This window comes from Bombus fervidus, chromosome 6 (assembly GCF_041682495.2).
Source record: "Bombus fervidus isolate BK054 chromosome 6, iyBomFerv1, whole genome shotgun sequence".
Classification (NCBI taxonomy): Eukaryota; Metazoa; Arthropoda; class Insecta; order Hymenoptera; family Apidae; genus Bombus; species Bombus fervidus.
The window spans coordinates 18,295,447-18,322,025 of NC_091522.1; the positions used below are offsets into that span (position 1 = coordinate 18,295,447).

General features: G+C 26.4%; 8 protein-coding genes across 14 annotated transcripts; 5 read left to right on the forward strand and 3 right to left on the reverse strand.

Annotated features, from left to right (window-relative positions):
* The first annotated feature begins 37 nt into the window (after positions 1 to 37).
* Positions 38 to 5,766, forward strand: Twy (fas-binding factor 1 twitchy). 6 transcript variants are annotated; one of them, XM_072005192.1, is made up of 13 exons: positions 38 to 55; positions 1,173 to 1,356; positions 1,651 to 2,288; positions 2,534 to 3,046; positions 3,131 to 3,351; positions 3,420 to 3,612; positions 3,855 to 4,146; positions 4,349 to 4,581; positions 4,685 to 4,828; positions 4,922 to 5,086; positions 5,147 to 5,304; positions 5,436 to 5,568; positions 5,679 to 5,766. In XM_072005192.1, exons 2-13 carry the CDS (start codon positions 1,173 to 1,175, stop codon positions 5,754 to 5,756), a joined length of 2,952 nt encoding a protein of 983 aa, XP_071861293.1. In that variant the 5' UTR covers positions 38 to 55; the 3' UTR covers positions 5,757 to 5,766. The 6 variants fall into 6 exon arrangements, with proteins under 6 accessions (XP_071861293.1, XP_071861295.1, XP_071861292.1 ...); XM_072005191.1 differs by lacking the exon at positions 38 to 55 and adding an exon at positions 267 to 398; XM_072005189.1 differs by lacking the exon at positions 38 to 55 and adding an exon at positions 480 to 629.
* On the reverse strand, positions 5,293 to 6,965 carry LOC139988157 (uncharacterized). The gene is made up of 6 exons (XM_072005220.1): positions 6,754 to 6,965; positions 6,548 to 6,680; positions 6,371 to 6,494; positions 6,174 to 6,291; positions 5,878 to 5,962; positions 5,293 to 5,527 (listed from the first exon to the last, which is right to left on the reverse strand). The coding sequence occupies exons 1-5, from the start codon at positions 6,884 to 6,886 to the stop codon at positions 5,943 to 5,945; spliced, it is 528 nt and encodes a 175-aa protein (XP_071861321.1). The 5' UTR covers positions 6,887 to 6,965; the 3' UTR covers positions 5,293 to 5,527; positions 5,878 to 5,942.
* A 779-nt stretch (positions 6,966 to 7,744) lies between these two features.
* Positions 7,745 to 9,097, forward strand: Emc8-9 (ER membrane protein complex subunit 8/9). The gene is made up of 5 exons (XM_072005219.1): positions 7,745 to 7,993; positions 8,366 to 8,442; positions 8,504 to 8,573; positions 8,633 to 8,727; positions 8,816 to 9,097. The coding sequence occupies exons 1-5, from the start codon at positions 7,784 to 7,786 to the stop codon at positions 8,985 to 8,987; spliced, it is 624 nt and encodes a 207-aa protein (XP_071861320.1). The 5' UTR covers positions 7,745 to 7,783; the 3' UTR covers positions 8,988 to 9,097.
* Positions 9,098 to 12,699: 3,602 nt separating this feature from the next.
* On the forward strand, positions 12,700 to 13,924 carry LOC139988523 (nuclear receptor 2C2-associated protein). Its single transcript, XM_072006072.1, has 3 exons — positions 12,700 to 13,110; positions 13,320 to 13,410; positions 13,621 to 13,924. Exons 1-3 carry the CDS (start codon positions 13,073 to 13,075, stop codon positions 13,897 to 13,899), a joined length of 408 nt encoding a protein of 135 aa, XP_071862173.1. The 5' UTR covers positions 12,700 to 13,072; the 3' UTR covers positions 13,900 to 13,924.
* Positions 13,925 to 14,048: 124 nt separating this feature from the next.
* Positions 14,049 to 20,715, reverse strand: LOC139988519 (sterol regulatory element-binding protein 1-like). Its single transcript, XM_072006068.1, has 8 exons — positions 20,489 to 20,715; positions 19,403 to 19,990; positions 19,084 to 19,315; positions 18,604 to 18,998; positions 17,543 to 18,475; positions 17,114 to 17,421; positions 15,283 to 15,438; positions 14,049 to 15,205 (listed from the first exon to the last, which is right to left on the reverse strand). The coding sequence occupies exons 1-8, from the start codon at positions 20,586 to 20,588 to the stop codon at positions 14,852 to 14,854; spliced, it is 3,066 nt and encodes a 1,021-aa protein (XP_071862169.1). The 5' UTR covers positions 20,589 to 20,715; the 3' UTR covers positions 14,049 to 14,851.
* A 316-nt stretch (positions 20,716 to 21,031) lies between these two features.
* Positions 21,032 to 23,550, forward strand: Las (lipoyl synthase, mitochondrial). 2 transcript variants are annotated; one of them, XM_072006070.1, is made up of 7 exons: positions 21,032 to 21,098; positions 21,165 to 21,341; positions 21,451 to 21,753; positions 22,333 to 22,489; positions 22,569 to 22,626; positions 22,730 to 22,885; positions 22,961 to 23,550. In XM_072006070.1, the coding sequence occupies exons 2-7, from the start codon at positions 21,276 to 21,278 to the stop codon at positions 23,319 to 23,321; spliced, it is 1,101 nt and encodes a 366-aa protein (XP_071862171.1). In that variant the 5' UTR covers positions 21,032 to 21,098; positions 21,165 to 21,275; the 3' UTR covers positions 23,322 to 23,550. The 2 variants fall into 2 exon arrangements, with proteins under 2 accessions (XP_071862171.1, XP_071862170.1); XM_072006069.1 differs by having other exon boundaries at positions 21,033 to 21,098; positions 21,448 to 21,753.
* On the reverse strand, positions 23,308 to 25,100 carry Prosalpha6 (Proteasome alpha6 subunit). Its single transcript, XM_072006071.1, has 5 exons — positions 24,943 to 25,100; positions 24,454 to 24,704; positions 24,179 to 24,338; positions 23,889 to 24,098; positions 23,308 to 23,812 (listed from the first exon to the last, which is right to left on the reverse strand). Exons 1-5 carry the CDS (start codon positions 24,943 to 24,945, stop codon positions 23,603 to 23,605), a joined length of 834 nt encoding a protein of 277 aa, XP_071862172.1. The 5' UTR covers positions 24,946 to 25,100; the 3' UTR covers positions 23,308 to 23,602.
* Positions 25,101 to 25,534: 434 nt separating this feature from the next.
* Positions 25,535 to 26,535, forward strand: Rpl21 (ribosomal protein L21). The gene is made up of 2 exons (XM_072005222.1): positions 25,535 to 25,593; positions 26,000 to 26,535. Exon 2 carries the CDS (start codon positions 26,026 to 26,028, stop codon positions 26,503 to 26,505), a length of 480 nt encoding a protein of 159 aa, XP_071861323.1. The 5' UTR covers positions 25,535 to 25,593; positions 26,000 to 26,025; the 3' UTR covers positions 26,506 to 26,535.
* Positions 26,536 to 26,579: the final 44 nt, after the last annotated feature.

Genomic DNA, 26,579 nt, shown 5'->3' on the forward strand with positions numbered 1-26,579 from the left:
TTTGATATACCTAAATGAGCATGCGTGTAGAAACGACTGACAGTAACTTGTAAATGTATTGATAAATAATTGTATAGTATACAAAATTTAATAAAAGTATCTTAAATATTTGTATGGATTCAATAATGCACATAAGTGCGATATCATAAACATATCTTTTATGTTGTGTATTCCTCAGACCTGTATAATAATCTCCTGATAAATCAAGTTAAATTGTTGAATGATTTACCACAAATTCTAAATAATTTTATTATCTTACATTAAAAAGAAATATATATGTAAATTTTTAATATACACTATTAATTGTATGTATGTGAGTTTAGAAGTTATTTTTGAAAAATATATCTTTCAAAAATATAATATTGATTTGTTTAAAAAATTTGTAGCAAAATTCAAGAGTAATATAAGGATAATGTATTTTCATAAAATTAGAATTTTATTAAATAATTATTATATTTCTTCAAGTATATTTTTGTAGGCTCGTATGCAATTTCTCGTTTTATGAAGAACAGAATAAATGATAATCAGACAATGCTTTATTGGATGTAATAATTAGGACTCATTATTCCAACTAGGATTTATTACCTTCTGTTGAATCTTTTATTGTTTCAATGTTGTTTTGTTCAAAAGTAGTATCTACTTTTTTGACCAATTACGTTCTTTTTTCTTTAACTACTACATTTAGCGCGCAATTCATCAGATTTAACATTTTATCATTTGATGAAAATTTATAAAATAGTTCTCCAATAAAATTGGAGAATTCCAATCTTATTAAGATATGATATGCAATAGAAAGTGACGATTGTGAAAAACGCCATTAATTTTTCGAACGATCCAATATGAAAAATATGACATATTTATTTTTCGCTAATCTTTACTATGTATCCGTAGAAACCATTCATCTGAATGCAAATCAATTTAAATAACACAATAACATAATTTCAAGAAACGAATATGGCTAATGACTCACACATTTCATATCGTTTAACTTTGAATTAATTTAATAACTAAATTAGTGATTTACAAATAAATAAAAAAAACGAAAAGCTTAAGTAACTGACTGACATTTTCTGAAAGTGTTACTGTTATTTATTTCATAATATTTTATTTTGTTTTATTGTGAAATGTTGCTAATAACTATTTATATTTAATTTTTATGTAATTTCACACAGATGGTTGATCGCTCTGAAACTTCAAATGCAAATTTAGAAGATATTACAAAAGCATTAGAAGATATGGACAGTTTAGATATAAAATTATTTAATGACACATTTAAAAATTCAAATTCCAACAGTGTTCTCAAAGATTTTAATATACAATCTGATGGAGAAATTAAAAAAAAAGTTATATTTAAAGGTGCTTTTTATATTTAAAGTAGGAATAAAACATAAGCCAGTGATTTATACTTTAATTATTACAATTTTATCATTAAAAAATTTAGAATTCTTTTCTAGACTATACAAATCTTTTGAAATTTTTATTTAAGGGAAGAATCAAATTTTTCAATTTTATATACATAAATGTATTTTATTTTTATCTCAATTCAAGTACAATGGAGTAATTATATCTTAGTTACTATGATCTGAATGAATATTTTCTTTAAATGATTTATTTTGTAAATAATTATTTAAAAATTTTGTTGATATATAGATTCTAATGAGGATGATTTATTAACTGATTTGTTATCTGATGAAGAAATTTCTGTAAAAGAAGAAAAGAATCTGTTTACATCTAATATCAAAAGTAACTTGATGGAAGATCTTTTCAAAATAAAAAATCCAGTTACATCTACAAATATTAGACCAAATAATGAATTGGGGTTTCATTTTGAGGAAGCAGAAGCTAATCAGTTGTCTTCACAGAAACTACCTGATTACTCAATTTCTGAAAATAATTTTGCTTCTCAAAATGAATCAATCAAAGACAGAAACACACAAAAGTTGAAAAATGTATCTCAAAATGAAGAGGATATTTTAACAAGCTTACTTGATAAATCTGATGTAATAGATAAAACAAGGAGACCGTCTTTAAAAGAGCATTTATTTGAAAATCAATCTAATTTATCAAATGTTATGGATTCTATCATTCCTAAAAATAATAAGAAAATAGAATTAGAAACTATGGCTCAGTCTACAAATACTATACATGAATCAAAATTGGATACTACTAATGTATCGACTAGATCTTTTACAAAAGAATCTCGTAGAGGTAGAAGAAATACAAAAATCGTGAATGATCCCCTTGGTTTGCTATCAGCTGATTTATTTCTGGATCAAAGTCCTGAATTGGTAATTATATTTAATTATTTATAGTATTTTAGAAAATATATACATAATTAAATTTAAAATAAAAAATGTAAATAAAAAAATATTTAGAAAGAATAAATGTATAATGAGGTAAGGAGAACAGTACAGGAATGTATTTTATATAATATGAGTAAACATTTAAAGGAAAGACCTAGAATAATTAGATAGGAGTATTAACAGCAATGTTGATGGTATTTACAATATTAAATATATTTTTTACTTTTAAGGTATCAAATGGAAATGTACCACCTAAGAATTCTATTATACAAAATACCAAAACAGAAAAAGATTTACCAGAATGGTTAGGTGGTTCAAAAAAATTAGAAGATAAAAAATCAGAAATAAGAATGGAAGCAATAGCTGAAATTGATAAAATAGATACTTCTAAACAAAATGTTGAAATTCACGATGCAAACAGTGCAATAAATTTGAAAACATCTGGTGCAAATGTTTTAGGAGATGCATCTATTTTTCCAGAACATTTTACACTGTTATATAGTACACAATTAAACCAACAAAATGCACTTGTAAATATGCAACAACAAGAACATGAATTAAGAACAGCAGCAATACTTTCTCAACAAAACGAACAATTAAATAAAATATCAAGTGCTCAACATTCCATGCTGCATAATCAAGAGGAACAATTTAATGCTCTTCTAAAACTACAATTTGAAAAACAACTTTTATTGGAGAAACAAATAAAAATGCAGCAAGAACGTATTAATCAATATATTAATGTAAGACATATGAAATATAATATTGAATGTTTACATGTGAAAGAATAAGTGCAATTTGAAGCTTCCAATTTTTTCTTTCTTAAGGTTTTGATGACACAGCCAGGATCAGTATCAAGTACTACATCAATTTATACAAGTTGCAAATCGGATTTATGTGAAGAGGAAAAGAAGTTTGTAAATGAAATAAAAGAAATGAAAGATATAATAAAAAGACTGGAAGGAGAAAAATCAAAATTAGAGAATAAATTATCTACCATAGATGAAAAATACAATAATGAAATATCATTTCAAGCAGAGTTTTATGAGTATGTTTGTTATATTATATATTACAGTAAACTATTTTTAAAGTAAAGTAACATGATTTAATTTTTAGAAGACAAATTTCATTTTTAAAGGATTCAATAACAAAATCAGAAGAAAGAGTTAAACAGGAAATAGAATATTTAGAAACAGATTATATAACAAAATTTGAAAAGTTAAGAGATGAAAAATTACAACTAGAAAATCAATGCAAAGAAGAAATTCATAATCTAAAGGTTAAATATTTTATTCCACTTATTATATCTGTAAATACAAGTACATTTATAACATTAATGTATAAATAATATGTGTGTTATTTTATTATATTATAGGTATTAATACATTAATAGTTATTATTTTAACTAATTTGAGTATTTTGTAATTTTAAGTAATAAAATTTTTAAATTCGTTTCTCTATAAATGAAGTATAATTAATAATTATTGGAAAATATTAGAAATTATTAATATTAATGAAGCAAAATTTTATAATCTAATATTTCTTAATTAGAACAAACATGCTCAACACATAGAAGAACTTTGTAAACTACATTCTGAAAATGTAACACTATTGCAAAGGGAATATTATAATATAATAGAAAGTATATCTAAAGCTAAGCAAATAGAAGCTCAAATGATAGAAACTGTGACAACTCGGAAGACTGATATAGAGGATATATTAGAAAAAGCTAATGTTATTATTGAGGGTATGGTAAAAAATAAAAATAGATTAGAAATTAAACATAATGAAATAATGGAATCTGAAGCAAACATTTTAAAATTACAGGAAGATGACATAAAAGGTATATTCAATAAATGATAAATTTCAAATTTTTTAATATTCTAGTATACATTTCTCATTTAATGTAAATATACTTGTAGTAATACAATAATAATACATATTATAATACATATTATAATAATATTGTTTATTTAGCTTTATACTTTGTGGAAATGCGCTCATCAAAAAAGAATCACTTTTAATCTTTTTATTAATATTTATAGCTCAAAAACATGAATTAAAATATCAAAATAGTGTCTTAGAAGAACATCGTAATAAATTTATAAAAACAACAGAGAAATTTGATGCTCATCTTACACAACTCATAACTGAACTTCAAAAACAAAGTACATTATATACTCAAGCAACAGAAACACTTCAGAAAAAAACAACAAATCTATTGCGAGAAAAAGAATTATTTGAGGAAAAAATGAAGTGGGAACGAGACTATATGCAGGTATAGATAAAATTAATTAAAACATTAAGATCACTGATGCTATGTTTAGAAGTGATATTTGAAAATATCAAGCAGTATACATATACTTATATTATGATTGTAGGCATTAAAAGAAGCCTGGGTAAAAGAACAAGAGAAACAATTAAAATTGCTTGCAGAAGAAAAAGAAGTAATAGCAATTGAAAAAACACACTTAGAAGTTTTAAACAAATTGAAAAGTAATAGTGGTGAAACTATTAAAGTAGAGGTACAAGCAATTATACAATATTAAATACACAAATTTTATATTAAAAGTGAGATAAAATATAAAAATTTACATATATTTTAATCACAACTATAGTTGGAAACTGCTATTAAAACTGCACAGGACGCAAATGCATCTGCTAGACGAGAAAAATTAAAATGGGAAGAAAAAATTAATGAGCTTAATGTTTATAAGCAAATTCTACAAGATAAGGAAAATTTACTCATTTTACATGCCAAAGAACTTGAATATCTTACGCAGGTAATATTTTTAAAAACATTTAATTCTCCATTACTTTAAATTAATTTAAACATTTTATAGTCGGCTTTAACTAAAAAGGAAGAAGGAGTAAAAGCTTTAAAAAATGCAAAACATTTAGAAAATCAGAATAAAGAAAAATTTAATCAGCTACAAATACAAATTCAAGCATTGATGGAAAGAGAAAAAAAAGTTGCAACTGAAAGATATAATGTTACAAAGTAAGAATATTTATATATTTGTGTATTAAGAGTACTTCCTTTTTTTTTAAATTATACATTTATCTTTATTTTGTTATAATGATAAATATTATAAGTTTTCTTTGTTACTGCTAAGTGTATTTATTTTACAGAGATAAAATTAAGGGAGTTTTATCTGCTTATGAAACTGAAAGACCAGAAAGGGATGTTTCACATAATTTTCAGAATGAGATAATATCTTCCTCTGGAATACAATCGAAATCTGAGATCACTACAGAATTAATGGTACATATACATATATACATATATATATATAAATGTATACTACTAGTTTATTAAATTTTAGTTTATTGTATCTTATTAATTGTACTATTTAAAATATTTATTTGTTGCAGAGTATTGTAGATCCAAATTTAATTATGTTAAAATTAAACATTAATGATGACTTTAAATCTATTAATAAATACATGTAAAGCTTTGAATCGATATTTTATAAAGATTTTAAAATCATAATTTATACAAGATTTTAATATTTGCAGCCAATATCTTTAATACTTGAAAATAAAGTTATATACAAATATTTAAAAGTATTACCTTATTACTGTAAGGATTAAGGATAAAATGTATTTTTCTCATTCAAAGTGTAAGACATTATTTGTTTAGACATCCATATCCCCATCTATAAATAGATAGTTACATAATAGTTTAATTATTCACAAATTTAAAAATCTTGTACAAGTATCATGATTTAGATAATAACTTAATTATAATTTAAATATTTATAATTATCAAAGCAATTAATAAGTAATAACTTTTAATTAATTGAAAAGTAGAACTAAGATACCAAAAAATATTTTTTATTTTTTATCATCTAATCATATAAAACTTACCATTATTAACTAAACAATATTCCTGCAATATATCTGTATTTTTTTGCAATGTTTTTACATCTGTAATTAGAGACTTTATATTACAAAGTTCACTTCCTACACTATTTGTACAAGATGTCTGCAAAAGAATATATATGAGATATTATGGGTTTGAAATCTTCATTTTTCCTTCTATAATGAACATGCAATAAACCTACAATATCATGAAGAAGATTTGTAGAATTAATAGTACTTTCTTTATTATTGGTATCTAGATTTGAATATATATTTGGTAATTTATTTATAAAATCAATTCCCTCAGATAAAAACATTATTGTTTGCCTAAAAAGATCAAATTTAGCAAATGATTTGTAATAATAAAAAGATAATAATACCGATGATAATTGTGAGAAACTGGTAATCCTGGAATATTCTCTGAATTATGAATAAGTTTATATGTGGAATGTTTGTGTATCGTTAAACACTGAAGATGTTTAATAATGTTATCTTTACAATCGTTACGTTCATCTGTAATAGACATATTAAATTTTAATTCTAAAATTATTAAAAACAATGTTTTGTTTGATACAGAAATAAAGACCTTTTATAGTCTGCAATGTATTCATCAAATTACTGTATTCTGTAATTTGCTTTCTCTCTTCATTTGCAAATTGTTCATCACGAACAACTTTCCTTCTATGCAAAAGATTGATAACTTTTTCAATATTTTCCATTTTAAACCACTTCAAGAAGTAAACAAAATAAACTACAAGATATAACTTTAAAAAATATGTTCTTGTTTATTACCAACTTCTACAAATCACGGTTTATATGACCATGATTACGTATTTCTGCACTCACTAAGGGAATTATTTTTACATAGATTGGTACCTATGAAGTTTTTTGAACATTCAAAATACAATTATATCATTTAATCATCAAATCAATCGAATTCAATAAAAATTCTTTCTTTCTGGATGTTTCTATCTAACTTTTCTTTTGAGGTTCGAGGTTTTGCACCAGATCTTGTTTATATAGATAACATCATGTAACAAAAATCTTTTGTTTGTAATATATTTTATTTGAGAGACGGGACACTATTTTGTTTTACTATATAGATGTACAGAGTATCCCATTTAACTCTGCTACTCTTAATTATTTTCTTATTTGTCACGATAGGAAGAAGTCTTTCGAGAGAAAGTTATTATAAAATTTATGATATTCTTATTGCTGAAATACAAGTTGTATAATAAAATTAAATATCTCCTTCAGAAAATAAAACGTTTTTAAGAATCGTACCTAGTTCAATCTAAATTTTTAATTGATTGCAATTTAAAATAATGAAATTTGGAGTTTGCCAATAGAGTATTACTTATCATCTGAACTACGATGTTTCTCCTTAACATGCCACCTGCATTTTTCGAATAATATATGCATTAGATACGTTCCATATTTCATGTACGTATAGACAATTTTATTTCGCTCTCTATATATTTTGTGCCGTCAAACACAAAGCCGAGAACGTATAGTAGCAATATACATAAACATATGTATATAACATATGACTATATATATGACTGGTTTATATCGAATTCACTATTATCGATTCTATCGTTTGTTGTTAAAGAAAAATGGCAGACATCTCGTTCTCTAGTCGTGCATATTGTAAGATCATCTTACACGCTGCTAAATATCCACACTGCGCAATAAATGGATTGTTATTAGGTAAACAAAATAGTAAAAGTGACAGTAAATCTGTCGAATTACATATTGAGGATGTAATTCCACTGTTTCACATTTGTCTTCATGTCTCACCTATGGCGGAAATTGCTTTGACCATGGTAAATATTTAAATATCGCTAAATAAAGTTCATTTTATTTAATTAATATACGGTAACAGTTAAATTAATTTTTATTTTAATGAATTATCTAGATACAATATATTTAAAAGATTCAACTTATGAAGTAGTTATGTAAAATATTAAAAATATTGTTACATGAATATTTATCGTTTTAAAAGTACTAGCAATTTTTTACAAGTTTATAAATGTCTTTTATAAACTTGTAAATATATTTTATCACAACTATTTTAGTTTATATTATAAGAAACATTTTAATCATTTAAAGTCTTAATTATTATAAAATTGTTTAATATGATTCAAATTTCTTTATGATGTAAACATTAAACTAAAATGGAGAAAAAATATTTTCAGGTTGATCAATATGCTATTAGTAAAGGTTTAGTACTAGCAGGTTACTACTTAGCAAATGAAAACATAAATGATTTGAGGTAATTTAATCTTTTATTTAAATTTTTTAACAATAATTTAATAATACAACTTTTAATACAGCACAGATAAACCTGCTCACAAAATAGCTGATAAAATAGCAGAAAATTGTGGCAATACTCTACTTGTAGTGGTAAGTTTTGTAAAAAATTGAACTAAAATTGTCTTATTATCTTTTTTTCATATTATTAGGTGGACAATAAAGAAATTACACTTGCTATGAACTCAAATCCCTTGAGAGTTTCACAATTTGTAGATGGCAAATGGAAGCTTAAAGATGTAACAGAGTAATTACTTTGATATATTTAATATTTGTTTCAAATAGTTTTTAATTTTTATTGTTTAGATTGATACACATTGTTTTGATTTTTACAGTATATTATATGATAAAGGAGTAACTCATACAGATGTATTATACTCCCTACTAAAAGCAGAAGAATATAGAAATCTTGTTGATTTTGATAATCATCTTGATGATATTTCTCTTGATTGGCAAAATCGTAAGCTTAATAAAACTATAGAAGAGTTTATGGAGAAATACAAATAAACACATTTAATTAAAATGCAATTTTATGAGAATATAATTTGTAAATATTCTCAAATACACTTAGGAACATTTAATGTAAATAAATTAATAAATAAGAATGTATTTTAATATATTGATGTAGAAATATTTATCTCTATCAATTTTATGATGTACAAAATAATATTAGGAGCAAATTATTACATTTATATTTTATATGTATATCTTTATATATTCTATTTCTCTATAGTTATCATTATTATAGCTATTAATTTATTATGAATAAAATTCAAAATCAGTACAATCACACAACATTTTTGAATTAATTTCTGGTAAATGTGTTTAAAGTAAATACATATAAAAGCAATAAACACATCGGTTTTATCCATTGTTGTATTTTATAAAACACTTTTAATTCTTCTTATCATTTGATTTTACTTTTTAAGACCTATAATATTTTTCAATCTTTTGAATCTAAAGTAATTAATTTACTTTTTATGTAATCAATTTGTTTATTTTTAAGTGATTATTGAAAATGATTATGTTATATTTATTACAATAATAAAATTTGGTAATAAAATTTATTTAGACATACATACGTATATATATTTCGTCTAAATTATCGCCATAAATGAATAGGGAAATTATAAAAAAGTGAGCCGAAAAGTGTGCACTACGAATTACCGCCTCTACGTTCAGAGTTCGTACCGGTCATAAAGACATAAAGATATAATACACAAGTCATATGTCATACATATGTTACCGTGTAAGTGGATACGTTATGACAATAGAAAGACAACGCTGCATAGAGACTTACTTGACATACTTGCAGCTTTGTACTAAAATCCTCAAAACATTTTCTACCCTTCTTGCTTGTGAGAGCCTATAATTGAAAGTATTCTTATTATTTACATCTTCTTCAGAAAAAGGTAAAAGTATATCACTATCCTCGAATGACTTATTAGGCAGTATATTTAGGGTTTTATCTTTGAATCATGTTAAAAAGGCATATGTGTACTTGTAATTTAGGCTATTTCCACTTTTTTCTGATGCATGAATGGTAACCTACTTCCTATCAGTGGCAAAAATGCAACTATTAAACTGCCAACAATTTGTAAATTCTTCTGTATATCTATTTTTCTTTTCTAATCTCATTTATGGAGAGGCTGAAGCTTCTCCTAGATTATCAGACAGATTGTTGTTTATGATTTGGCTAACTGTGCATCTTCTGACTGTAATTATTGGCAATCGTTTGGTAACTATCCCCAGTTGACAGGAACCTAGAAAAAAGATTAAATAAATAGTAGTAATAACTCTAATTACACTATAATATAAATAATGATAATTATAATATATTGTCTATACAAACTAAATCTTTTTTCAGGAAATGCAGCAAAAAAAGAATGGAAGAAATTACGAGATAGATTACGAGAAGCAGTGAAGAGACAAAAAAGAATTACTGGGCAATAACAGACAAATGTTAATTGTCTAAAATGCCATGGAAATATCAGAAACAGATGCAATTTGTGATACCACAAATGAAAAATCGAAAACGAGTTTGCAATTTGGTTTCTCCTCAGCAATCTGAACATTCAGATGAAGAGGAATGTGTCAATAGACCTGCTAAAAGAATAGACAGTATCCAAGGTGAAGCTATAGAACAAGACCCTAGGGAAAGGGAGGAAGAAAGTGAAAGCTATGAAAAAGCATGAGCAGAAGCGATGTAGAATTTCAGAGAATGAAAGCAATAGTATAATAAACTTCTTCGAACAACAACCAGAAACAAATGAGAATAGAAGACTTATTGAACAGAATAATGACCCTTTGCTGGAATTTTTTCAAAGTATGTATAAATCTACTAAAGTTTTACCTCGGTCATCACAACTTAAAATCAAGCGTCAGCTTTTCGACATTGTCCTAGAAGAGGAAGAGAGGGTTGAAGCATCAAAACAAAACATCAGATCAGCGTCTCTCCCTTCACAATTTAGTTCATCACATGCATTTCCAAGTCGTTCATCCACACCACTATCTTACACATCTGCTCCATCATTTCTGTAGGTTGACATACAGGAGCAAGAATCATATAACAAAATCACACCACTACCTCAAAATGTTTAACTAGAAAGCTAAGGAGCATTTCATAAAAAAAACCTAATACCTCAAAATGTACAAGTAGGATAAGGGACATCTGGATCTGAAGATCATAACTTCAATTATTGGCTTCATTGCATTGAAACCAACCAGCAAAGTGAAGGAGCTAATGATGAGAGTTATAGGAATATAGTTAGTTATTGGAATTATAGGTAGATTAGATTATAGTTACTGGAAATTTTTTAAAAGAAGTGTTTACAATTTTCTTATTACAAAACATAATGTGGTTAACTCTTGAAAATTGTAAAGAATTTTTTCAGACAAACAAATATACATACTTTTTATTATAGAAAAAAAAGGAAGGATATCATGAAAGAGAATTTTATCCTACCTATGTCGATGTTACCGCTAATTGTTCTTCTATCCCAACACATACCTGTAGTTGGTGTATTTTCTCTAGATATCATCCTTAATTAATTCTTGAATCAACTCAAACTGGTGTCTCAACATCCTAATATACATCCTGGATTCATTGTCAGTAAACTCTCAATGTAAGTGGAACTCTTTTTTCTTTTCCTTTTGTTTTACATGAGTCAATACCTGCAACTAATGTCTTTTTTTTCTTCTTCCCTTTTTTCTAGAAATCAAGAAATTAAGGTCGAGGCGCGAAAGGTGGTTGATAAAGGGCAAAAGGCTGGTATCAAGATGAAGGAACTCGCCATGGAGTATAGAAAAGTGGATGAGCCGTTAGATTCAATGGTGAACAAAAACAAAGGAAATATATTAAGGGAGAAGAAACTCTTGTAGAAAGTTTCCGAGGTGACAGCCGATACTTCGACGAAATTGAAGGACTTGGATGTTATGGAGAGCATTTACAGAGGTAACGAAAGGATGCTATCTGATCTAAAGAACCGTTAAAAGATTTAGCATTTTTTACTTTACTGTCAAGGCCCTTAATTGCCATCAAACATCTTTCAAGTTGAAACGTTCCTTAGGATTATTGTTCATTAAGGTAAAACATGGAAAAAGCAGGTTTTTCCCATGTTCTACAACCACTGATGGGGGGCGCACATAATAGATCTATATTTCATGTATAAATAAAACTATTTTGGTATGTTTTGTACTGCATTAATTTCGTCACACCATTGTAGTAATGATAATAATGATAAAAACTATTATAACTAATGACATTTGTTCAAATTATGTATTTCTACTAATCTTTGTGCGCCGGTCACCGGTGACTCCCATGATATTGAATATGTTAAGCTTTAAGTACTATACATCGGATTGTTACTACGTTACTAAACCACTGTCTTCGCTGTAGTATAGTCGTCGTCGACTATCGAGTAGCCAATGACGCAATACCGTTATCGGCTTCAGTATCTATAGGGTGTTCCATCTACAATTCCCCCACTTCTTTTTAAACTACTTTACATTTTGATTTCGATGAATGAAAAATATTGAGTTGCAATATACTGTATATATGCATATATACATGTGACATACACATATAACCGGTGATCAATCTGATCGGACGAATAAGAATATAAATAATTAAGGATATAAGTAATTTATAAGAGAAGACCGTAAAAACTTAAATTATTATATTGTATAATACATTAAATTATAATAGTTTTAAATATATAATATTTCTTGTTTTATAATTGTTTTCTGTTTTTCGGATTTGTTGATATATGTACATAATAGCATAGTACCTGTGCATAGAGTTGTAGACTTCTACAGATTTTTAGAAGGCATGTACATCAAATTGATTACTTCTTAAGAAGTATATGTACATCAGGAATCAAAGACTACATTTTTGCAGATGCTTTCTGTTTATTGCTTATTTCAACGCACCTCCTCACACTTAAGCTGTTTGGCTTTTAGAATTGATTTTAAATATTGTAGTAGTATATACTGAATACTGGGTAGACAATACTCGACATAAGTTCATTCTACTTAACCTTACATTCAATCGAGGCTAAGTTACATATGTATTATATTAGCTTTATTTTAGTATGACGTGTTTATTAAAACAATATAAATTCGAGTGTCGGTGAGCTATTATTTAAGATAAATATAAATAATAATAATAAACATATATATATATTGTGATTAAACTATTCAAATTTTTTGTAATATTTTCATGGTATATATCTATGAAAAACAAAATATTTTCATAAGATATTAGTCATGATATGTAAAATAATTAGAAATTTGTTTTATACAAACAAAAATTGTATTTATCATATGTTACTTATCTAGGGTTAGTTCAGTTTTGAATAAGAATAATCGATCTTATGGGAAGAATTACATGTTCGATAATTGTCCTGAAACTTGTTGGAATTCTGACGCGGTAAGGAAATCTTTTTTGTACTTTTCTCCTATATTGTTATGTATTAATATATTCCTTACCTATTATTTTATTTTAAAGTAATACATTTTGATGATGAAGTGATAAAATAAGTCTTTTACAGTTTTTATAAGTTATACTTAAAGAAACATATGTATTAAATAAATAATTCTTATATATATTATTACTACTATTACATATTGTATGTTACAGGGAACTCTTCAGTGGATAATTATTGAATTTGAACAAGAATATGAAGTAAGTTCATTTGAAATTGAATTTCAAGGTGGATTTGTTGGCAAAAATTGTCATTTAGAAGTTGGTAACAAAGAAACTAAATTTCATGAATCGTTTTATCCAGAAGACAAAAATACGATACAAATTTTCATTTTGACAAATCCAATAAAAGCAAAAACTTTTAAATTTGTATTTAATGAAAGTACAGATTTTTTTGGTAGAATTATTATATACAAATTATCTTTACACTCATAAAATATTGTAGCAAACATTATTTTTTTACAGAAAATAAATGTAATTAAATATTACATATGTCTTTTTGACTAAATTTTTGGTGTTGTAAATAAAGCGAAAATTGATTTAAAAAATAGATGTTTATAAATAAAGAAAAGATGAGAAAAACATTATAATTTAATTTCCAATCTCATTTATTTTTATATAAAATTGTTCTTATAATTTATTTTGAATATTTAAAACAGACTGTGTATTTAAGATATTTTATATATTCTATTAAATAATAATTAAGTTTAATCATTTCTTAAATATAATGCTATATTTTGTATGTTAATGTATTAGTTTTACATGTAGTATGTATAGAGATATTTATATCTCAATTTATATCTCTTAAAACCCAATTTATATCTCTTAAGTAATGAAAACTTATAATAAAATTATATATTTTGAAAAAACTCAAACATATCATTTACAGACTTCAATACCATCATATTATGCACACACAGATATATATAGCAATGACAGACGCATTAATTAAATTACAAGATAATTATATTGAAAATGAAAATATCAAATTAAAACAAGTTATTTAAAAGTCTTAGTTGCGTTAAGAATATCATAATTTCTGTTTGTAAATGTTATAATTTATGTACAACGATCTTGCACAATGTGCATTGATATAAATTAAATCAGCTGTTCAACTTAAGCCCTGGAAACTTTCTTTTACTCTATACTCTATGTGATATCATAATACTATACACTATATACATACATAACTAGTGCATATTTATACTTTTTGCCTGTCTTTTATTTTAACGTTTGTTTTAGTATGGCGTGAAATAGTACAAAAAGAGAAACCATATTAGATCTGTTAATTTTTTTGTAAACTTTGTTTACAATAATGAGTCATGAAAAAGACAAACCTATGTAAAAGACAGGATTGAATGAGGTATATTCTTATACCAGTAATATATCAGTTAGCAGAGATAGCTGGTCCTAATTGCCTCATTAATTTGTAACATTCTTGAAGTCTCTTTCTATCACCTACCCTCTCAAGAGTTTTAGCAGCTTCTGCAAGCATGCCTGCACGTTCTCCAGGAGAGGCTAATAATAGTGGAGGTAAATGTCGGCAAGCTAAACATAAAGCTACCGCGTGTTCTCTTTCTCCAGTATATTGATCTTGTGAACGATCTTTTCCACAGATAATTGAAGAACGTGAATTTCTGTGATGTAAGCTACGGTCTAACAATATTTGAGTTTTCACTGGTGTTGCTCCCGCCATTATACGTGTTGTGGCTTCATAAACAAATACTCTTGCTAAAGTAGACTAAAAAGTACGTGACAATTGTTAAAAATAATAATTAACTTATAAATTATAATATTAAAAAATATATATAAACTTACTGGAATATGTTGACATAATTGTCTCAAACAAGCTAAATCACGTTGAAAACCTCCAAGAGATATATTTGTAGTTAATTTTTCTAAATCGTTATCTAATTCCTGCCAAAGTGTAGTTCGCATTTCAAGTAACCAATCACAAATCCACAATTGAGTAAGCTAAAAAAATAATCAAAGCTAATAAGAAAATTATTATTAATTTTGTAGATTTGATTGATTTGTTGGATTCAGGAGCTGTTAAATGCTATCTATTCCTAAGAAAAAGTTTTGATTCCATTTTCTACCATCCTGTAAAATATTATAAGCCAAATTCTCAGAAATCATTTCATTTCTTTTTAAATTAAGGACAAAGGAGTTGATAAATCATCTGGTATGTAAAAAATTTTTTAGGAAGACTATTATACATAGGTAAAGAGAATCCCTTTTATTTCAAATGAAGTGAGATATTAACATTTCTTTATTGGAATAGCTCTTATTAAAGGGAATAATATTTAACTTGAATATTTTTTGACTTTGCAGAGTTAAAGAGCTATGGTAAAAAATACGTGTTTCTTTCAAGAAAAACTTCAGAAGGTAAAAAGAGAAGACAGGAGGGGAAAAATATGTGTATAAATGTATTCTAAAGTGAGAATTATTTTAATAAATGTTTAAAATGATGTCTTTAGATTTCTAAACACCTATTACGTCTTTCATAAATACTGTTTTAAGCATTTCATAGCGTTAATGAAATAACCAATGTGTATGCGCAGTAAATACTTTTATGTTTATATTTTTCTTCATCGTAGGAGTACTAACCATCACTTTATATTTTATGTATCATCATATTAAATATTTAATCATCATATGAGAAGATGATTAAATAGTAAGGTTCATCTCTCTAAAGAATTTAAAATTAACATTGTTCATAAAATATTTCAAGAAATTACCTTTCTATTATCAAACAAATAGGTAAAAAAATATGTTTATAAAAAGAGTTGAAATATATTCTTGTCTCTAAATGTATCTAAAACTGCATTGAATTATTTATTAAATCTCTTTAATTGTGCAGAATAAAAAGAAATGTTTTAAGTAAATGTTACTCTGTTTGATATGAGTTACCTAAGTGAAGAAAATGAATACCTCATTCCATTTAAAATAAATAAAGGAGGCTGCCTTTAAACTTTTCTTAGTAGTCTTAAAAAAATTTATTGCACTCCAAATGATTACCCCGCTATCATGTTTAATTTAGGAAAGAAAGAAAATATGTACAATAGTTTCTAAGAAAACAGTCTATAACATTTTATTTCGTCTACCCTATATATATATATATATATATATATATATATATTTATCTATCACATATGACGCTGAGACCTGCCACAGGAGTTGCACTGTAGAAGTATTGCATAGTTATATTTCATGCAATGCAACTACAATGCACACTTGTAACAAGTAAGCAATTGCATAAATATATGCATAAAAACTATTGTTACCAGATACTTTTAATTTTGTGAGAATTAAACAATATACTTAAAGTTACTACATATATAATTCATTATTTGATCATTTTCTTTTGTTTTATGAAAAAAAGTGTAATGATATTCATTTTGAGAAGATAAATAACATGAGAAACAAATTTTTCAAAAATCATAAATTTCAAAAAATATAAAAAAAATTAAATATTTTATTTCCGTATTCAAATCATATGTTATATAATTTATTACTTCATAATTTCTAATTTTATTATTTGTGTAAAATAAAAGCATTACAAAAAAATATAAGTAATTATAATAATTTTTGTATAAAAAAATTGAATATATAAATATATTATAAACACAATATTTAAATATCTTACCAAAACGTTTTGGGATGACTGTTGCTTGCAATTATAATAAACCAAACATTGTTCAAGTAATATTCCTGCCTGATCAATAAAACGCATAGAGACTGATTTAGTAGTTGCTTTTGCTGCTTGCAAAGCATTTAAAACAATATATGGTAGTGGACTAATACTATTATTATTATTGCAAAGTTGATAACATTTTTCATAAGGAAATTTGCTTTCAACAATGCTCCATGCTTGTGAATCGTCTTCTTTCAATCTCCAACATGCTGCTACATATATAACTGCTCCCCACCATAATCCAATTTCATCTTCGCAATCTAAAACATTAATTCACCAAATTCTATTTATTAGTTAAAGAAAAAAAAAAAGGAAGAAAGAAATTTAATGCCATCCAATACCACCAATGAACTCATTAAACAAGATTTTATTTGAACTTACGTGTAACTGTAACTTTGTCAGTACATAAAAATCCAGCATCTATTCCAGCAGAAGCCATAATAGTTTGTCCATATTCTAATATTGAAGATAAATGAGCATCTCCAACAGTTCCGGTTAAAATACGTAAACAATGTCCGATTAAATAATCTCTATATGCACGTGAAGCATACGATAAAGGATCAGCTTTACTAGTTTGAGAAGTAAATTCGTTATCTGGTTGTTCTCCATATTGCCATTTTTGAAATGCTAAAAATTTAGCTCCTTCATCACTCATTATCCACTTTAATTTTGGTGGAACTGCACATGATGATAATAAAGTGCGCGCCTTGCCCAAATAATATTTATGAATAAATGGAAATAACGAATGCTTGAAACACAATGCAACATTGATATATATTTCTGCTAATAATGATTTTGGAATAGTTTCTCCAGTGGCTTCTGCATAATTCACTGCAGAAAGAGCAAGATACAGAGTTCCACTCTTTGATCCTTCTGACAAATGTAGACATAACATATGTTGATAAATAATAGCCATTTCCATAGCTGATATCTCTGCTTGTTGTCGTGTAGTTTTTTCAGAAAACCATTTATGAGTATACAAAATCCATTTTCCAATCCATAATTTATGAAGAAGTTGTCTTATAATTTGCCACATAGTTGCAAGCCAAATTTCTGCACGTGATGATGGATATGGTCGGCCTAAGTATTGCAAACATTGATGTAAATCTCGGCATGCTTGACTATATTCATTCTTCGATATATTGAATTCTGCTTGACGTCTCCATCGATGAAGTTCAAGGAAAATTTTACTGTCAGATGGTAGTATTGGGTCACCATATAGCAATAGTCTGCAAAGTCCGCCAATTAAAAGTATAGCATTTGTTAGCCATAAAAACACATTGCTCCACACTGGATTTTCAAGATCTGATTGATCTACAAAAAGGTTAATAATATTACTCGTTATACATAGTAACATATATAACAATTAGTATAATGTGATAACATTATTATTATACTGTATATTATAATGTAATAGTATTGTAATTATTATATTATGATACCTTGATAATTAAGAATTGTACGACCATCCAATTTTGTGTTTATATAATCAGAATTGAATCTTCCAACATTATTTATCAAAAAACCTAAAGGATTAAATGCTAAAAAGAGGAGCATAAATCCACAAATCGTAAGCCTAGTATGATCTCTCATGCCTTGATTTGTAAGAACAGATGTTGAATCAACATTTTGTAACAAATCTGGATCATCTTTTATAGATGAAGGAGATTGAGGAGATAATGGTGCTGGTGCTGGTGATAAAGAGGATTCACTTGAATCTGATCTAGGTGGTGTAAGTTCACCACATACTAATAAATCGCGCAAATTTTGCTTTTGGGCAGCTAATTTTAACGACATATTTTCTGCTTTTAATCTTGTATTAGAATTTTGAAGAAACCTAAAATTTTCATTGTTTCTAATAAAACTTTTCATTAATTTATAACAGATATTTTAAAAGTCAAACACATATTAACATAATATACCTAATATAATCAATAGTTTTTCTCAAAATTGCAGATTTGTTCAGTTTAGCATCTACTCCAACAATAATATTCTTCAATTCAATGATTTTATCATTAATTGATGTTCTGTAACGTCGTTCTATGGCATTATGAGCACTACGTTTTACTTCTTTTACTCTTGGTACACCTATATGTGTATTTGTGCTTAATCGATTAATCTGTACCTTATCAGTATCTAATACAACTGGAATACCTAAATAAAAATTAGAATATAACAAATTTAATAAAAATTAGGATATAATAAATTTAGTAAATGTCTCATGACATCATATATTCTTACCAGCAGTTAAAACTGTTCCATTAGCAGTATTTACAAAGGTATGTATCTGGTGTGGTACAGATGTTGAACTAACAGCTTGTGATCCCCTAGAATAAACAACTGATTCTGATTTTATAAGTTTAGCTGGTAAAAGCAACTGTCTTTGTTGTGTCACTGGTGCTATAGTTACAACAGGTGACTGGACACTGAAGTTTAGATTTTGTGGTATAGCATATTGTGAACTAAATACTGTAGGTGCTGGTGTGACAGATATTCTTTGTGATCTATTTTGTATAGAAGTTATATCTTGTAATTGTGGTCGTTGCTTTTGTTGTTGAGATTGTTGAGTGACACAAGGAACTTGTTGTGTACTTTCTGTCATTGCTGGAGCTAATATTACATTTCCACTTGGTACAGATTTGATAATATTTGGATCCTCATAATCATGAAATTCTTTAAAATCTTTTAGTTCTTTACTATTGTTAAAGTTTAAAAAATCCAATCCTTCTGTATCCATGCCTAAAGGCTCCTCCAATTGTGATAATAATGCATCGTCGCTAAATAAATTTTCATTTTTCAATAACTCACTTTCACAGTTTGTAAGAAGTTCTGTAATAAAAAAAATTTAAGATAATAATTTAATATAAACAAAAACAAAATCTCTCTCTCTCTCTCTTTCTCTCTATCTATCTTTCTTCTTTCACATGTAATAACAAATAAAATAATATGTAATGATATTTTCATATTAATCATATAAAATGTTATAACTACATTAAAAAGATATGTTATTGATTACAACTATTGATATGATTTAAAAACTGTTCAATTCATTTCTAGAAAATAATTTGAATACGATTCTTTAAATAAGTAAATATATATAATCAACGATTATAATCATATTCTTGATTTAAAAGAAATTTATTACTTAAAATATTATATAAAATCACATAAAAATCACTGAAAAATAAAATTATATAAAAACAAATGGGTAACAAATAAAAAATAAAAATAATATAATTTAGAAATATGGGAAATTTACTATTTCATTATAGCTACTTTAAAACAAAATGATAAAAAATATTTTGATAAATATTAAATACAACATACCATCGATACCAGTTACTTCATTCAAATTAAAGCTGTCGTTCGATTGAAAATTAGAAAAATCGTTATCTTGTGTAGTAGTCCATCCTCCAGGATCTGCCATTGTGGCGTAATATTTGTCAAATATTTATTTTCATTAAATAAATTCAATGATTAAAACAAAACGAAGCACTGATATGTCAAACGTAATAACTAACAAATTACGAAGTCACCCGACCTTTACCGCGTCCAATCACAGAAGCTGTAAAGATCGGATGATATTACGTCAGTATGTGTTGCTAAACTAACAAAATTTATTGTAGAATATGGACGGATTTTTATGAAAAACGTTACTATTCATATTTTTATTAAATCTTTTGATGAATAACAATATTTATGAAATGTTTTTCTCTAAATTATCCATTTTAATCTTCAAATTAAAAACAATAAATATTTTAAAATATTCTATGATCTTAAGTTATTAAAACCAAATACAGAAATAAAAACATAAAAAATATGTAATATATAAGTATGGAATCTTTTATTAAGATTCTTTAATATTTGATAGGAAAATTTTATATTTACTTTAAATTCATAATTATAAGTAAATATAAATAAATAATTACAAGTTTGAAAATATTGGTATATATTATAAAATTTAAAAAACTGCTACAAATTCAAGTATTTATTAAGCAATTGCAAATGCTAGTTTGTACAGATGTTCATTATCGTATTTGATAGTATTCCATGCTATAAGGCTGATTCCTTTTTATTTTTGTGAGGTTATTTGAATGTTCATTTACAAGCAAATATGTTTCAAGCTTTTCGTAAGTCAAGTCGAGTAAAAATATCTACTGCTTGTAATTTTCACTCAGCAGTATGTATTTTACAAATAATATTGCTAATGATAGTATTACTAATGCAATACTGATAATAATATTTGATATTTTTAAATATATACTAATATTGTTTATGTACCAAAGCAGTTGCAATGTGTCAAAGAAAACAATTTTTCTCAAAAACTAACGGATGGACCTAACTTGGAACATTTTATTGCTGGTACCTACAAAGAATATAATGAAAAATTGAAGTTAGAAAAAGGTGATAAATCTCGTTTGAAATTACCACCTTGGCTTAAGACAGAAATCCCAATGGGTAAAAATTATAGTAGAATAAAGTCACAATTAAGACAATTACAATTAAGCACTGTATGTGAAGAAGCACGATGTCCTAATATTGGGGAATGTTGGGGAGGTGGTACACATGGAACTGCAACGGCTACTATTATGGTTTGTATTATTAACTCTATGTATCTCATTATTTTGTAATTTTGTTTAAAAAGGTGATTTAATTAAAAGTATACAGGTAGTAGGCATAACTAATGCTATGATTTTTTGGTTACTTCTGATGATCTAACAGAAAAATGTTCTAAATAAAAATTAATCAGTGTCTAGCCAGTTGCAAATTGCTGCATAAAAGATTTCCAAAATCTTGTTTTTCCGATAAGATATCAAGGTCACCTTGATGTTCTTAAATTTATTTTTGACTTCATGTTGTTGTAGCAGATATTCAGAGGAGTTTAACGATCTACTATACAATGACCTTAAAATGATCCTCGAAATTTTTTCTTAATCAGGAGGAATAGAGAATTGTGTATGCTGAGAATTATTTTATAGATGGAGTATGAATAATATAAAACAGGAAGAAACACATAAATTTTCACATTGCTATTTAGTAATTTCATTACATAATACTTTTACTAAAATCTAATTATTTGTTGCAATACTGTCAAATAACAATTGGGTTTTATCCAAAAAGGTTAATTAGTTATATATGAGAATATAATAGTGGAAAACAATTTAATATAGTTAATGGGCGATACATGTACCCGTGGTTGTCGTTTCTGTTCTGTAAAAACATCACGCACACCATTACCATTAAATCCGGAGGAACCAGTAAATACGGCAACTGCAATAACGGATTGGGGTTTGGATTATGTTGTACTTACATCGGTAGACAGAGATGGTTAAGTAGTTTGTGCATTTTTTAATTTATGTATATATCAAAATTATGTTTCTTATGTCAAAATTATATATTGTAATAGATTTAAGTGATGGCGGAGCTAGTCATATTGCAGAAACAGTGAAGGAAATTAAAAAAAGGTGCATAATCTTATCACCTTATTTTGTCTATTATTATAATAAAGTACTTTGCAATTATATATTAAATAAACATTTTATATACGTGCTTTTTATATTTTTGCAGAACTAATATTTTAGTGGAATGTTTAGTACCAGATTTTAGGGGAGACAAAAATTGTGTTGAAATAATTGTTGATTCTAATCTTGATGTGTTTGCTCATAATATTGAAACTGTTGAACGTTTAACTCCATTTGTTAGAGATAGACGAGCTGAATATAGGTAAGGTACATATTGTAGCTTTTGTAACTTTTTTTAGTAAACTTAAAAATGTATGTATTTTCGTGTATTTTTTAGACAATCGTTGAAGGTATTAGAAACAGCAAAGGAATGTAATCCAGAATTAATTACAAAATCATCGATAATGTTAGGGTTGGGGGAAACTGATGAAGAAATTGAGCAAACAATGACAGACTTAAGAGAAGCAGGTGTAGATGCTTTGACACTTGGGCAATATATGCAACCTACAAAAAGACATTTAAAAGTAATTGAATATATTACACCTGAAAAATTTAAAAAGTGGGAAAATATTGGAAATGAACTAGGATTTTTATATACTGCAAGTGGTCCATTAGTGCGTTCATCATATAAAGCTGGAGAATTTTTCTTAACAAATATATTAAAAAAACGTAGAAACAAACAGATTGAAAACCAATAAACATATTTGTTTTAATTGTAATTGAAAATACTTGTGTATTCATGGATAATAGTACAAATTATTGTAAATTTGTATATAAAGGAATACTATCAAATCATAGAGATAATTGTAATTACATGATTAAAGAAATGTATTATATATATTGAAAATTAACAAAATTTTCATGATTCGTGACATCCTATTATTGTATTGAATATGACGAGGAAAAATACAATTTTTAAACGTAAAATGCAAATTCATTTTAAATGTATACATAAAATATGCTATAAAGTAAATTATTTTTAATCTGTGTCCATTGCAACTGTAACTTGTGGGTCTTGTGGACCTTCATCAGAAGGTGGAGGTTGTGGAGGCTTAGAATCTTGTTCTACATCTGGTTCAGTAGGTTTACTACGTTTGTCATCTTCAATTTGAGATAAATAGACAGAAATTGCATCTTCATCATATATTTTAAAATCTGTACCTTTCCCCACTACTGCGATAGAGACATTCTGTAATAAAATAATCTCTCTTATAATATATCTTACATAAGATTTAAAAAATACTTATATGCTATCTTTCATTTACCTTTACTGATAAATCAACTTCATTTGGCAATGTATCTCTTAATGCACGAAGACCGTGTTTTATTAGTTCATCAAGATCACATGATAAAAGTTCATTAAGATGTTTTTCTAAGTATGTACGAGCGCTCTGAGAACGTGCACCAATAGCCATTGCTTTACAATCAAAGTAATTTGATGATGGACATGTTTGATAAATATGTGGTCCTTGATCCTTTAGAAATATTAATAATACTTTAATAACTATTTATCCTCTGCTAAATAGTAATCAACTATTTAATCACATCTACCTACATCATACCCAGCAATAAGTAAACCTACTCCATATGGTCTTCTATCATATCTTTGAGTACATGTTTGCAATTTATTTCCCAGGGATGCAAGTAACCGACTTACAGGTAATAGATCATCATGAGAATATTTATAATTTAAACATTCAGTTCGCATATATCGACTATAAACAAATAAATAAAAATTCAAATTTTAATTTAATAAAGATTTTAAAACAATGATTATATTTTTATTAATAGTGACACGATATAATTGATATATTAAGGTTTATAATGTACCTCAACATCCTAGCATCAGCTGTTAAACCTGAGATAGAAATTCCCATATGTTTATCTATGGGAAATATCTTCTTCTGATGAGCAGATAACTCAGAAGAAGCTCTTTTCAGAGCGATAAGGACTGCATGAGTTTTATTTTTAAGCCCTACAGTAGCTGATCCTAATTTTACAGCTTCCATTGCATATTCTACTTGATGTAAACGTCCCTGTGGACTCCAAACTGTAACATCACTGTCGTATTGATTCCGGAACTGAAAAATATGTAAAATTTTTTACTATTATTTAATGTTTTATATTAATTAGTTTTATTCATTGTGGTTGTTATAATATATTAAAATGAAAAAAATATCAATATGTAATATATACATAATTTAATTCCAGGTACAAATTAACCCTTCTGATGATAAATATAGGTCCGCAAATACCATAATAATGATGTGATATGCTATATTATTATGTTTCGTGAAAAGAACTATGTAAAATACATACCATTATTGAATATTATTTAATTATAAATATAAAATGCTATTTATTATTTAAATTATTAATTTATTTAATAAATAACGTAAAGTTGCAAAAGACTTATGACTAACAACGAATTTTCATAAAACAACTGTCATGCAGCGGTATTATGATCAAATACGTAATAGGGAGGACACTCCTTTGCTATCAGCTTGATAGTGAAAGCGCTATCTAGTAAAGTTCTAAACTATCATAATTTTAGTTTAAGAAATTAGTAATCTCTATTTATAAATTTATAAATTTATAAATTTCTAATTTATAAATTGCTATAAATGTCTTTAAAATTATACTCGAAGTTATTTATTATTATTATAAAGTATATTTCATCCAGCGTAATTATTATATGTATATGGTTCATTTTGTCTAAAAAATTTTATTAAATGTGTTAATTTTGAAATTTATTTTTAAGTTAAATTAGTAGAGAATTAATGAATAAAACTTTGTTATATCAATTTGTTATTATTTTAATAATAAGTATAATGAACGAACTTCATATAACTAAATATCGAAGTCGACTATGTATCGATTATTATCGATTCTTCTGTAATAATAATAAGTGTAAGATTACCGGTCTTAAATTCTCTTTTCGAAGGACGTATATGGTTACGCTTGTCTTCTGTAAGTATAGCACAATATTTATGAAAAATTTTAATAAGCTTTTACGGTATTTGCTTTATGTTTCATTTTTTATAATTATACAATTTCTTAAAATTTTTTTCGCTATGTTTAACTTTTATCTGCATGAAAGAAAAGCTGAATTTCATTTTAAATTGTCTTCCTAAGCAAATGCACGTGACAGTATTCGTGCATATGTTAATAAATTTTGTTTTATATTTTGATAAAAATTCTATATTTCATCATTTTATTTATTAAAATTTAATACTTTGATCATTTATATTGCTATATAAATTAATATAAAAAAATATTCTAGTCATTTAGTTAACATAACCAATTTTAATTAATGATACTTTTGTGACTGTGTTCAATTATTGCAAAAGATTTAATACAAATACATTTATTGTAGGCAATAAATAGGCATAATCAGTCGCTATGACAAATTCAAAGGGATATCGCAGAGGAACAAGGGATTTATTCTCCCGAAAGTTTCGCAAGCATGGAACGATTCCATTGTCCACATATATGAAAGTGTACAAAGTAGGCGACATAGTTGATATCAAAGGCAATGGAGCTGTTCAAAAGGGAATGCCTTATAAAGTTTATCATGGGAAAACTGGACGTGTATTCAATGTTACTCCTCATGCTCTTGGTGTTATTGTCAACAAGAGAGTCCGTGGACGAATTATTGCCAAAAGAATTAATGTTCGTATTGAACATTTAACTCATTCTAAATGTAGAGAAGACTTTTTGCAACGTGTAAAGGAAAATGAAAAACTTAAGGAATTAGCGAAGGAGAAGAACGTGAAAGTAAAGCTAAAAAGACAGCCTGCTGAACCTAGGCCTGGACACATTGTATCAGGACGTGAAAAACCAATTTTACTTGCCCCTATTCCATATGAATTTATTGCTTAAAATTTAAATAAACAGCTTTTGGAAAAATCAGTATCATTTGTATATGTATTTATTTCCCATATATATTTTAAATA